The following is a 13,808-nucleotide window of genomic DNA, read 5'->3' as shown; positions in this document are numbered from 1 at the left end:
GCATACATGCAATACATATCAAATGCCGAGATCTTGTCTGATAGTGAGATGTAGATAACGTTTCAATGTTCTGTGGATACTAAAAGAAAGCGTTGAAAGCTTGACGTTGGTAGGAATCGCAGATAAAATTTTATCTGTGATTCTAACAAAGTACAGAATGTCGGAAAGCTAATGAAAGTTGACTACATCAGTTGCCCAGGCTTCGACCAAAGATTTTCACCTGAAATTTTGCTACCGAAATTAAGCCTTGGTTGAATTAGATTGGAGACTGTAGTTCTCCCGGACTTCTTGCATCACACGCAAGTGGTAGTACATTTAAGTAAAGTCTAAGAGACATGAGGGTCAATATAGATAAGAAAACTAAAAATAGATTAAGTTTAACTTGTAGTGATATTACAACGCGCGCTCGCGCACCGACCATTTGTATTTCGCGCGTGTTGGTGCCTTCACCAAGGCACAAAAAGGAAGGGCCCTCTCGCGCATGCGCGAACCACCGGTAGCACGACCCTATTGCCTACGTAGCAGTTAGCGAGGCAAGGGGGTCGTAGAACGTTTGACCGCTAGCAGCAGCAGCCAATGACTTGGGACCCAGCGATTGAAGGCGGCGGTCACGCATATATTCTCTCCGTCAGGATTAGATTCTAGCAGTCCTTTGGCCGAAGACTTTTAACCAAAATTGTTGCAGACCAACATCGTCTCCATTGTTCGACGCCATCTTGGACCCTTTCTGTTTTCATCGGCTGGACATTGTAAATATTACAATCTATGAACTTTCAGCCTTGCGCGCCCAGAATCAAGGACATCAGATAACACACTTATTGTTATTGTTTACCAAGAAAGAGAATAAAGTAGTTATATGTATATTTTACGTCTGCGTCCTGTTTGTTTCTGACTAGTAGAGATTCTGGATTATTAAAGTAACGGCTAGTGAGTGATGGCTTTGTGCACCCCGAAAGTGCACGAAGATATTCGCATCTCATTAAGCTCGTTACAAACTGCTAGGGAAAAAAGAGAGATAGTAACCACATTTTTGTCTAGAACTAACAAAATAAAAGCGGAGTGTCTTCATATTAAGAAGACGACAAAAGAAAATGACATGGCTTCACGAAAGAGAAAAAGAGTCGGCTGCAGTGGTTGGCTTGTAGCTTATTTTATTGATTGTGCAGGGATAAAAAGCAAATTTGACTTCGATGACTGTCTCTTAATCTGTTGCCCAGATTATAACAATGGCAAATAAATAATATACAACTGAGCTGAAGTTAGCAGAGTAAATTTTAAAATACGGATCACAGTAAAGTTAATATGCCACTTTCGTTGATCAATTGGAAAATGACTGATTCTATTTAATATACAGAGAAAACGATAGAATGCAGAAAACCAGATAAATTTCAAGGATGTTATTTTATAAGCGGTAGGAAGCAAAATGCAAACTTAAAGAAAATATTTGTGGTACTTATCCTACGTACTTACCACTGGCACGAGCGCCAGATAAACCACTTCCATCTCAGGTGTCTTCGGAATCTCCTTCACATCCGCTGGCAGGACAAAGTCCCAGACACGGAAGTTCTGAAGCAGGCAGATCTCCCTAGCACCATTACAATCATGCGCAAGGCCCAGCTGAGATGGGCGGGCCACGTCTCCCGCATGTCCGACACTCGCATCCCAAAACAGCTCTTCTACGGTGAACTCGGCCAGGGCAGGCGCAAAGTCGGAGGGCAGAAAAAGCGCTACAAGGATAGTCTCAAGGTCTCTCTCAAAGACTTCTCCATCGGAACAGAGACCTGGGAGACACTTGCTGCCAACCGCTCATCCTGGCGCAGCGCAATCACCGTGGGAGCAGGGACAGCCGAGGAGGGACGGATTCGGTCAGCGGAGCAGAAACGTCAGATGCGTAAAGTCAGAGCCGCCTGCACCAGTAGCACTGCCCCTACCCACTTCTGCCCCACCTGTGGGAGGGGCTTCCTTGCCCGGATTGGCCTCACCAGCCACCTCCGGTCTCATGGCGGCAGTTCCATCAGATGATGTCAGTTGGTCATCTTCGAACCGAAGGACGAACATTATTATATATATACTTACCACTGGCGAAATGATACAGAAGAAATGCACAACAGCCAGATTAAAATCACAAAAATGGAATAAATTAAGTATGGACTGGGTCACCCTAAGATAAAATTATGTATTTTGTAACTTGACGCAAGGTATTGAGTTACCTCCCTTAGACTATTATCAATGACCGTCTAGTCAGTAGAACCAAGCTTGTTTCATCTATTATTCTTACGTCTGTATAACACGATATAAGAGTAGAAGTAAGCGTTAGGAATGTGAAAGAGATCAAAGATGTTTAAAGTGCCTGTGTGACGGTCTGGGATGCGAAAAGAATATGAAACAGGTTGGTGTAAGGAGTTAAGAATAAGAAAGGATTCAGCTTTTTGTCGCCGGCAGATTCTGCGTGGGATGAATGTGGCAGCCATGAAGGGTTGTGAACGTTGGTGGAAATGGTATTATTGCAATTGATGTCATTAAAGATTCGACGGGGTGTGGTTAAATTGCTTGAACACAAGTTTCATCCGTCTTTCGTCTTTGTTCGGAGTATTCCTCTCAGATTCCACACTTGCTGCTCCCTTGTGCCTTGGTATTCAGCTGTCTACGTTAATGATTTGCATGCTGTTACTTATAAACTACACAGACATTTTTCTCTTTTTGAAAGTTTGTCCAGTGTTCCTCGAACGTTGCACCGATGCACATTGCTCTACCGCGAGATGCAGCTAGCGATACAACAAAAAGAAAAGATTTAGCTAAAAATTTGAAAATTAAAACTGATATTCTAATTGTAAAACCTTTACAAAATACAAATTATTACTGTAACTGTCCTCATCTCATCGTTAGGGACGAGGAAGTGCGTCTCGAATTCAAGATTAGCTGCCGGTGTTGTATTTATCTCGAATATATCGAGGAAAAACAAACTTGCTTTCCTCATTGTAATATGAGGAACTGTAATATGAAGAACAAAGTGCGATTCACCTACCTCCGATTGTCAACTGTCCAGCTGGGTTAAATCTGAGATACGCCCTACTCGTCTAACCTATCGCTAGAACCTACAGCAAATTCCCTTTCTCGCGCGCACGTCTGCACGCATCCCGCTGCTCCGAGGCCAAAGATACCCACGCAGGTCATATTTCCGCCCCTTCACATCACTCTTCCTCTTTTTGTAGGGCCCCTCAACCATTGACGTCACTGACCCTTTCCTCCCGGTTCACCTCATCTCCAGACACAAACACCTGATTTCAAAGATCACCACTTCACTTTATTCCATGTTGCAATCTGCCATCCGTCTGAACGGACGTCTCACTCGCTGTGATCTCCGCGGGAATGGTGCTCCGCTCGCTTCCTCTCCTCCACCTTCGTCCTGCGAACATCCAATACACGACACGGTATTCTATCCACAGAGACATTATTTTTGGAATTAACAGCCATCACTGTTTCTGTCAACTATTTAACGTGGTGTTTTGATTTTGTACACGGGTGTCACATTCCATACCTGAATATTGCTCTGTGTGACACAGACTCTGCGACCAGTCTTGATCGGGGTCACATTGTACCAGAATACCGCTTCCATTGGTGAGATGCGTCCCCTCTCCGCCATGGCCTTGATCGTGCGATGGTGTCTCTCTACGATTCCATTTCCACTCGGCTTGTATGCCGCTCTGAACGAGCGGTGCACATTCCGCGTATCGAGCCTCTCCATTAGCAGTTCGTCCCCATGGCCCTGCTCCAGCATTATGTTGTTCAGGAAACATGCAACCTCATCCGTAATGATCGTCTTAATTTCCCTCCATATCGCCATCTGAGCCGGTCTGCAGTTGGCCATCGAGAAATATGTCCCTTGCCGGTAGTGTGTCACATCCACTGCCAATCGTCTCCAGTGTTGCTCTACTGAGATGTTTCCCGGTTCGTGCACAGCCGTAGCAGGGTCGATGGATTGACGCCTATCACAGTTCTCGACCACTTTTTGAATACTCTGCTTCATAACGTCGGAGTCAACTATCCTGGCAAGATACAGCGTTCTGTACACGCCCATATGATGCATGGCATACAGTCTCCTTAGTTTCGAGGCACTTAGCTGACAAACTGCAGCTCCGAATTTTCTGGCACCGTCAACCAAGCCTTTTTCACCCTGATTAGAATGCCTGCTTTATTCCATTCTGAGGACACAAAGGCCGCGCTACGCAGTTAGCTCTCCCAGAACCCCTGGGCGGCGCTTTACTAACTTCTGTGCAGCCCTATCCCACTCATCCAAGCACAGTAGCCGAATCGGTTCAGATTTCAATAGAGCACAGCCCCATCTCAGGGCCAGATTCACCCCCTTCAACACGACATCCAACTCACTCATGTCGATATGGTTGTAATCATCTACTTCTTGGAGCCAGGCTGCGTCCTCCACTTTGACACCCCTGATTTCCAGAACAACCTCTGTCGCTATGCTGCTAGCATCGCACCATATGGTCCCGTTCTCCAATTTGGACACATACCAGCTTCCTCTTACGGGTTCTTCTGCTCTTACCCTCTCTAGGATCTCCTGCAACATCGCCACCGTCCTCTCTCCCACTTTGTCTCCCCAGCATTCCCCATCCACTTGTCACTTTACGTAGCTGCTCGCTGTTCGAAGTCACCTGCAATTGGAAAGTGACCCACAAATCGCCCACACATTGAGACTAGTTCTCGTCTGTTGACGCTGGTACTCAGTTTCGGAATCTCATTTCCTCTCCGAAACATCAACATCTCTTTGAAACTTGAGCCCCAGTACAGCTTCTCAAACCATTGACTCCGGTGGTATCGTGGTCAGCCCGAACTTCTTTAGGTGACCTATGACCTCTGCGGCAGACACTACAGTTTCGCCTACCAGGATGTCGTCTATATAGGAAGGGTGACCTTTTTCACTTTATCCAGCTTTCCCAGGATAGATTTGAGTACCGTTACCATGATCTTTAGTGCAGAATTCAGCCCGAAACCCACCCTAGTCAAACAGTATGTCTGGTCCTTATATCGCACCTGTTGATACTGTAAGTTTCTTGCTCACATGAAGCTGCAGATAGGCTGACTTCAAGTCGGCAATTGTTGCAGCCCTCGTCATCTGTCTCCATTCTCGCAACGTCTCTCCGCCGACATCAGACACCTCGCCGCCCGTGTGCACGGTACATGGCCATTCAGCTCTCAAAAGTCCGGTACCGGCCTGACCTTGCCCTTCGTTGGCTGCACCACTGCCATTAGCGACAGTACTCCATTCTTCCTCTGGATTAGGATACCCTCCTTGATCCATCTCTCTACTTCTTCAAACCGGCTCCTGGCGTCTCCTTTCAAGGTATGCTGGTAACAGCTTAGCCTACTCCTCAGCGTCGGGGACTCCCCTTTCCAGCGCCACTCAACCGTCCACCGCTGACCGACGAACACCACCTGGAAATTTTCATCTTCAATGGTGTAAGCAGTACTTTCCGCCCCGTGGCTCTTCCTCCTTTCCTGTTGTAAACTCACGGTGCATGATGCCCTGGCACCTCCTAGGCGGTTGATCGTGCCAATGCACCCCCCACATCAATTCCATCTACCACATGGTAGACTCAGTGTTGTGCCCTGCACAACCATCTCCACTTCACTGCTACCCTTACATCCAATTTCGTTGCTGTCGACCGCCTTAACACTACTCTTCCCCTTTCACTTTTTTTGTTACCCTTGGGGTCACGAGAGATGTTGTACAACCCGTATCCATGAGGGCTTTGAACACCTTTCCTCCATCTAGGACTTCAACTATATGCAGGGACTGAAATTCCCCTTCATCAGCTGTCCCTAGTTCGACTCCATGCGTGTTTCGAAGGTAAGGACAGAACACGACTCGTCGAACTAGCCCTTCCTGCGAAAGAATTAAATAAAATTCCTTTGCAGAGGGGTAAAAACAAGGAAAGAAAAAAATGTGACAAAAACAGGACGTAAAAACAATACAAATAAAAAAACAAATACAAAATACAAATACAAAAAATACAGTACAAGTAAAGAATAAAAAATAAAAACAGGACAAGGAAACAAACATTGAGGGCCTTTTTTTAGCCTAGACGATGGAAAAATTCAAGAGCGTAGGAAAAAAGCATGTTCACTTGTAGGAGGCCGCCAGCGAAAGGAAGTGGTCGACTCGGCTGTGTGAGAGATGAGGAGGAGTGAGAGAGAGAGAGATAAAGAGGAAAAGAAACCAGAAAGGGTGAAAAATAAGAAGGAGAGAGACAGACAAAGAGGAAGACAGACAGGAAGGAAGGGAAGGTTAAGCAAAGGGTTACAAAGTTTCGCGTCATAATTATATATAAAAACTTACTTGGAGAACAGAAAAGAAACGAAACGACGCGGGGGCGCTCAGTCATGCAATAAATTAATAAATAAAATATATGCATACATACATACATATATGTACGTACCTACATCTACATGTATATATACATGCATATATAAATATATATATGTGAGTACAGGACACCACAAATAGACGTAGAACTCAACGAGAAACGAAAACGTAAAAACAAACATGCAAACACGCATGGAGTCGAACTAGGGACAGCTGATGAAGGGGAATTTTCCTTGTATTGTTTGTCTTGTACTCTGTTTTTTCGTTGTTAAAAAAAGTCCGTTTCCATGTTTGTTTTTACGTTTTCGTTTCTCGTTGAGTTCTATGTCTATTTGTGGTGTCCTGTACTCACATATATATATTTATATATGCATGTATATATACATGTAGATGTAGGTACGTACATATATGTATGTATGTATGCATATATTTTATTTATTAATTTATTGCATGACTGAGCGCCCTCGCGTTGTTTCGTTTCTTTTCCTGTTCTCCAAGTAAGTTTATATATATATATATATATATGTACACACACACCTGTGCCGAAAAGACTTGAAATATGAACAAGTCTGTAATACGAGGAACAAAGCGCGATTCACCTACCTCCCAGTGTCGACTTTCCAACTGGGTTAAATCCAAGATGCAGCCTACTCAACTAACCCATCGCTAGAACCTACGCCAAATTTCCTTTCTCGCTTGCACGTCTGCGCGCATCCCTCCGTTCTCACTTCCCCGAGGCCATAAATGGGCGAAAGTAGGATCAGCGTGGTCCTACTTCTTCCCACTTCATTCACTCTTCCTGTAGGGCTCCCCAACCATTGACATCACCGACCTTTTCCTCCCGGTTCACCTCATCTCCACACTCATTGATAACTGCGATTCATTTATAGAATAAAGGATTAAAAAGGAAATTTCATATCTCGCCCGGGATAACTCTGCTTTTTTCTCTTTCCGGAGTTGATAAAAAAAAATTTTAAATTAACAATTCCAGAGGATGAGTTGATTGGCGAAACTATGAGAATGTAGGACGGAATGCTGTGTAGTATTTGCTCCATCACTTTACGCTCTGAGATCAAATCCCACCGTAGCCTATTTGGTAGGGAGACTTCATTTATCACCTAGCTTGAAACTACTACAATGGGTGCTTTTTTACGGAGTCTGTCTTAAACACTTGGACGCTGGTTTCTAATTAGAAGATTCCTTCTTTCCTTCCTCTTGGAGGCCCTGTAAATAGTAATGACTAGTAACTTCCCGTCTGACATGTATTTTTTTTTTTAATCTACAGCAAAATAGTTGAATTTGCCCCGTTTATATATCTATTATGTAGGGTACATACATCCCCTTTCGGGCGCAACTGGAACAGATCGAAGGGAGATAACTCCATCTCAGAAAATATCTCGAGTAGAATTTCTTTTCGTCTTTTTTTTCTTTAAACCCTGACTGACCAACTGTATTCCTACCTCCAGTAATAGAGAGGTTATGTTCCTTCGGCCAACAGGTTTGACTAATCGTCTATATCGCTAAGAGCATTATAGGTGCGAAAACCAATGGTATTACCTTCAATCCTTCTTTCAACTTCCCCAAATACGTAGCAATCCTACACCAGACTCACTTTGCCCCCCAAGAACTGAACATTGGAAAACATCTTATAACGGAAACATAATATTGTTATTTTCCCCAGCGTCACTTTATATAATCGCTATATATGTTGAGGAAATATATAAACTTAACTCCTCAATGATGTAAAATATATTACATCGCACTGTCTTTCATAGCACCACCTCACTCGCTTCATACGTAGCATAGCGAAAATTGCATTCCAAAATTAAACCTCTTCGGGACCAGAAAGTAGTTGCCGGCTCAAAAAAATTCAAATTCTAAAAGAAAAAGCAACGAAGTTCCCTACTCTCTTAAAAAAAAAACGATCTATTACATTATAGTGTTGGATAAACTAAGTGATAAAATAGTCGTGGCTTGAATGATTTTTGGATATAGATCTGAGCTCATCTGAAGTCAAGAAATATATTAATAGTCAGGGGAGAGCACCGACAGTTCTAACTGAGATTTACCTCCCCTAATGACGCTATGGACCAAATGCCTCGTTCCCAATTGTCAGTCATTATAATAATAAATTGTTAATTTTACAGTTTATGAATGGAAACGTGTTTCGCTGATGACTACACCTAATCTCACTATCATATTATGAATGGATGTCATTCTGGAAAGAAATCACTGTCACACAGATATATTTGTCTCGACCTACAATGCCGTATCATCTACCATTGCAGTATTAAACAAGATTTCCCTTAATTGTTGCTGCTGTCTCCAGGCACCTAATCCAACCGTGGCATACAGACTGAGCAGAAAACTCTTGTCCGTCAAGTCACATTAAAATGTGTAAGTGTTTTCTTAAATCCCTGTCATAAGCAACAATGTACGACAAGAAGTGTGGTAAGGATTCTTTACGAAATATCCTCGCCGTAAATTGTTGACACTTGTAATTCAAACCCACTCCGCGACTCTTATTCCGCAATCTGTTCTTCTCTCGTCGAAAGTTTTTTACACTAAATTACACATATACTGTTTAGTTTTCGTTTATTAATTCAATTCTCACTTATTTTCATATCAATAGATGTCTCTCGATTCAATTTTCCACAATGCTTTTTGCCTTCTGTTCCTTATAGTTTGCTGTTTTCGTAAAAAAACAAATGAATCAACAAACATAACAAACAAACAGGGCATTCATTCAGAAGAAAACAAACATTCCACCACGAAAAAGAAAAAAAGTAGAAAAACAAAGCATTTCTTCATCTTCCCATGCACACACACACACACACACACGTACAACAAATATTTGCCCCGATTCTGCAATATCTTCGATAACCTCGATATTGTATGCCACGCTGTTATGTCCAAAAAACCCCAGTTGGTCAGTGATGAACGTTGACTGATGTCGACCAACAATTAGGGTCCTTAAAACAAATACATCGACATAATGCTGTAAACCAAATCACGATGTAGCATTAATTTCAAATTCCAGAAATCAGTTGATTTATTGACATCAAAAGAATTCTCAGGTCGGAACGACTTCCCCCCATCACCAAAAATGTTGCTTCGCACACAAATGGCTGGCTTAGATTTTTATGATGCAGTCTTAAACAACGAACTTGCTCAGTTGAAGCGTCTCGTTGCACAATATAAAATTGATCTCAATGCTAAATTTGTTGAGGTCCGCAAAAAGAACCATGCTGATTTGTGTCCTATTCATCTAACATCATATCGTGGATATACTTATATGTTACAATATTTGATAGAGTCTAAATGTGATGTCAACCAAACGACAACAACTCTTCGAAGGACAGCTTTACACTTTGCAGTTCTTAAACACCGAATGGCCTGTATGATCCTTCTAATTGGAGCCAAAGCTAAACTTGATGTAAAAGATACATTTGGCAATTCTCCATGCCACTATGCTGCAGATGATGGCTATTGTCAAATCCTGGATGTGCTCATCCGACGGGGGGCTGATGTTGACTCTCAAGATATTACATCCAAAACTCCACTTATGAAAGCTGTTCGAAATACCAAAACAGATGCTGTTTTAAAATTAATTCGTGCCAATTGTAAACTGAATATTACTGATCGGAATAGTGACATGGCACTTCATTATGCTGCACGCAACGGTGGAACAGATATCATTGATCTTCTAATGGCATCAGGGAGCCAAGTGGATGTTCAGAACTATTGGGGACGTACTCCATGCATGGAAGCTGTCTGTTACAACCAGAAAGAAGCAGTTGCTTTATTGATCAGAGTCAACTGTGACTTGAACCGGAGAGAATTCAAAACTGGTGACACAGCACTGCACATTGCTATTCGAAGAAACTATACATCTGTTGTGAGGCTACTACTGGCAGCTGGTAGTCAGCATGATATTTATAACCATCAGGGAGAGACAGCTGCATATGATGCAGTGATATCTAATAAAATTGAAATCATTCAAATGATGATTGAACACAACTGTGACCTTGAAGTACCTGGGAAATATTACTCGGATGGAATATACAAATCTTTGTTTCAGATTGCTGCAGAGAAGGGTAATTTTGAAATGTGTCGTCTTTTAGCAAGATTTGGTTATCTTGATTTCAGCGCCAGGATGTACTTCTACACAAACTACTTTCCCACACGAGTCAATGACACAGAGGCTGTAGTTCAGTGGCTTCGGAAAAAGTTGCAAACTGTCACATCTCTACAAGTCTTATGCCGCAAATGTATTCGCAAACGCCTTGGTCACAAGATAGTTCAAAATGCTGAAGATCTTCCAGTTCCTCGTGCTCTCAAAGATTATGTCATTATCAAAGAAATGCATGAACAAATGATGAGTACATGCTGAAAGTAATTCAACATCACTTAAACAATGAAACAATACTTTTATAAATATAAATATATGACTGTATCCAGATATATACATATCTGACAGGGAAATGACAAGTTTTCAGGCAGATATTGCAGGTGTATAAACAAGGAACCATTCTCAGTTATAAGATTCCAGTTTAGACATACAGTCTAAAACATTATTTATTGCTGTTAAGTAAACCTTCAGAGTATAAAATTCTGGTTTATTTTGTTGCAAACAGTTCTTAATTTTCATTTCATTCTCCTTACAAATGTATGCTTTGCTGTTCAAATCAAAGCATTAATTTTGCCTTTCAGTTACACACACACACACATGTATGTATGATTTTTTTTCAGTTTAATTTAAGTTCTTAGTGAGGGTTCAAACCAGCTGCTAATCAAAGCAACAAGACTTTTGTGATCGAGTTGGCTGAGCTGTCAATGCATACACCCAAGTGTGTGCATTTATTCACATAAGAATCTTACATGGGGAATTTTTGGAATGTCTTACAAATCTTGTAGATTGGATTTGGAGAATCCTCATCAGTTTCTTCTGCTTTTTCTCCATTTAAATTTAAGTTTTTGTGCAAATTTGTTGGAACATAATCTAATGCATCTATGATGATAGATACAAATGAGAAACTGGCTATGTAAGGATGTATCAATACGGCTCAATGATGTGAAGCATGATGGTAATTTTCTTATCTAGTCACAATTGTTTTTTTCAGATTTTACTTTGACTTACTTAATGCCTGGTCACATTCTCTCTGCCCATTTTGTCTTCTCAACTTAGTCTTCCAACATGTTTTACATTTCTTCAGTGTAATTTCTGCCTGAAATACCAAACATTCACACCACACAAATTTATCACCTTTTCCTTTTTTACTGCTATAATATGATGATTGTGAAAGTGCAGTCTCAACCATCTTTATTAATTGAGGATTATAGTATTGATAATATCAGTTTAATGCTACAGACTTGAATTCAGTCTGAGAAAACTGTTTGTCTTAATAACTGAGTCTACATATTTGCCAGTACAAAAATTTTAAAGCAGGCATCTTAGGTTCCTTGAAAATTGGTAGCAACTGTTTCCATTGATGCTAAGTGCTGTGTTTACTACATTCCAGGTAAATTCAGTTTATAATTAAATTCTACCTTTATTTTTTTTTTTATTACCATTTTTTGTATTTAATATAATAGTGTAAGTGTACATCTTTGATAAAAGTATAAAAACAAATTATAGATATAAAGAAACATTGAGATTGTGCCATGTATTCTGCTGCATTAACCCAATCCTATTGAAATCCTGCTCTGATCAATGTAGCCTTACTTGTTTCTGGAGTTAATACTATGAGAATTAGTAATATATGAAATACAATGTCCTGGATCTGATACTGAATTGCTAGTTCACACACATCATCATTGTCATTAAACGTCTCCTTTCCATGCTGGCATGGGTTGGGCGATGTGACTGAGGACTGGTGAGCTAGAACGCTGCACCAGGCTCAATCTGATCTGGCAAAGTTTCTACAGCTGGATGCCCTTCCTAACGCCAACCACTCCGAGAGTGTAGTAGTAGGTGCTTTTATGTGCCACCAGCACGAGGGTCAGTCAGGTAGTTCTGGCAACAACCACACAAAGAAGGTGTTTTTTACGTGCTACCTGCACGGGAGCCAATCCAGTGGCACTGGCAATGACCATGCTCAACTTGAATTCAATTCTGCTCTCAATTATTTCAGTTATTTCGTTGTGTCCTTGGGCAATCATCATCATCGTCATTATTTAACGTCCGTTGTCCATGCTGGCATGGGTTGGAAATAGTCACTAGCTTCATTGGAAATGTTACTTACAAGAGATAAAAATCCTGATCAGGTGTATTACTCATCTACTTGATGCTATAAAACTAGAGCTGCACACTAGCCCTCAATTTAGAGGATACATGCTACAGAAACTAATACACAAACGGAACAAAATTTATTGTTCTTTTTACAAGTGCTTGTTTCATTGATAGTTATTTAGTTCCAGAACAAGCAAACATGTTATGGAAAAGCATTCAAATCACAATCACCCATTATTCAATGTAATCATAAGAATAATATGGTGTAAACCAAGGGAAACTGATCTATTTTGAGCATTCTTCTATAGACCATATAGTGTATAGATGCAAAAATGTGCAGGTGGATAAAGAGTTGAACTACTACCTAATGTTCAGTGTGTTTCTATAGTTTGTTGGTTTTTGCACAAGTATAATTCTATGCAAGTGGTGGAAGTAGATCATCTTGAAATGTGGTCTGCAATAGATGTCATTATATACGAATAAGATTCTTCACTTTTGTCAAGAAGAGTTATCTTCAGTTTCATGCAGATGAAACCAGAGATTCCTTTCATTGAAAATGCATATAGAATAGTTTAAACAAACTGTTTTTCTTTCTTTCATTCTATATGCTAAGACTTATGAGATGGTTTCATATATTAACATTATTCAAATGAAGACCTGTACCGAGTATTGTATGGCTTTAGCATTTTTGATTAATGATGTTCCAACCATGCACATCTCAACTTTTAGTGTATCATGGCCTACATTGTCCAATGAGTTCTTTATGACAGTAGTGTGATTTGAGAAGTTTGGTTGCTACTTTTAGCAGATGGGCTGACCTCTCATTAACTCATGGCTGATGTTTTACAGCTTGATGCTCATCCTGTTGCCAACCACTCAATCATGAAATGATATTACTTTTTAGGAAACATATTTCCCCACTATGTTTGTAGGTTAGACCACGTGGGACATGTATTCCAAGTCCCAAAAGAATTCAAGTCTTCTGAAATGTTTAAATGACTTAGTAGATCAGCAAGTTTGAGAACATCTAACTACAAAACAATTTTTATGCATCATATTCTTTTTAGATATGGCTAGAGTTTAGTAAAAAAAAAAAAATAAAAAACATGCTAGCTTGGCCTATCACTCTCCTGTATTATTTTGCTTCTGTAATTAATGAACACAAAACTTCTTACTACATATCATACCACCATT

General features: G+C 40.8%; 2 protein-coding genes across 2 annotated transcripts in view; one reads left to right on the top strand and one right to left on the bottom strand.

The window, feature by feature from the left end:
• Window positions 1–2,128, bottom strand: part of LOC115216172 — a 54,368-nt gene extending 52,240 nt beyond the window's left edge. Inside the window, exon 1 of the mRNA XM_036506470.1 lies at window positions 2,077–2,128. The gene's annotated coding sequence lies outside the window, so the exon portion shown is untranslated. The remainder of the gene's footprint in view (window positions 1–2,076) is intronic.
• Window positions 2,129–7,851: 5,723 nt separating this feature from the next.
• Window positions 7,852–13,808, top strand: part of LOC115216689 (death-associated protein kinase 1) — an 18,051-nt gene continuing 12,094 nt past the window's right edge. Inside the window, exon 1 of the mRNA XM_029786214.2 lies at window positions 7,852–10,843. Coding sequence (XP_029642074.1) covers window positions 9,489–10,775 — 1,287 coding nt within the window. The 5' untranslated portion in view covers window positions 7,852–9,488 and the 3' untranslated portion in view covers window positions 10,776–10,843. The remainder of the gene's footprint in view (window positions 10,844–13,808) is intronic.

Source organism: Octopus sinensis, linkage group LG10 (assembly GCF_006345805.1).
Source record: "Octopus sinensis linkage group LG10, ASM634580v1, whole genome shotgun sequence".
NCBI lineage: Eukaryota > Metazoa > Mollusca > Cephalopoda > Octopoda > Octopodidae > Octopus > Octopus sinensis.
The sequence above is the reverse complement of the archived record's forward strand: the minus strand, read 5'-3'. Positions and strand labels throughout refer to the sequence as shown.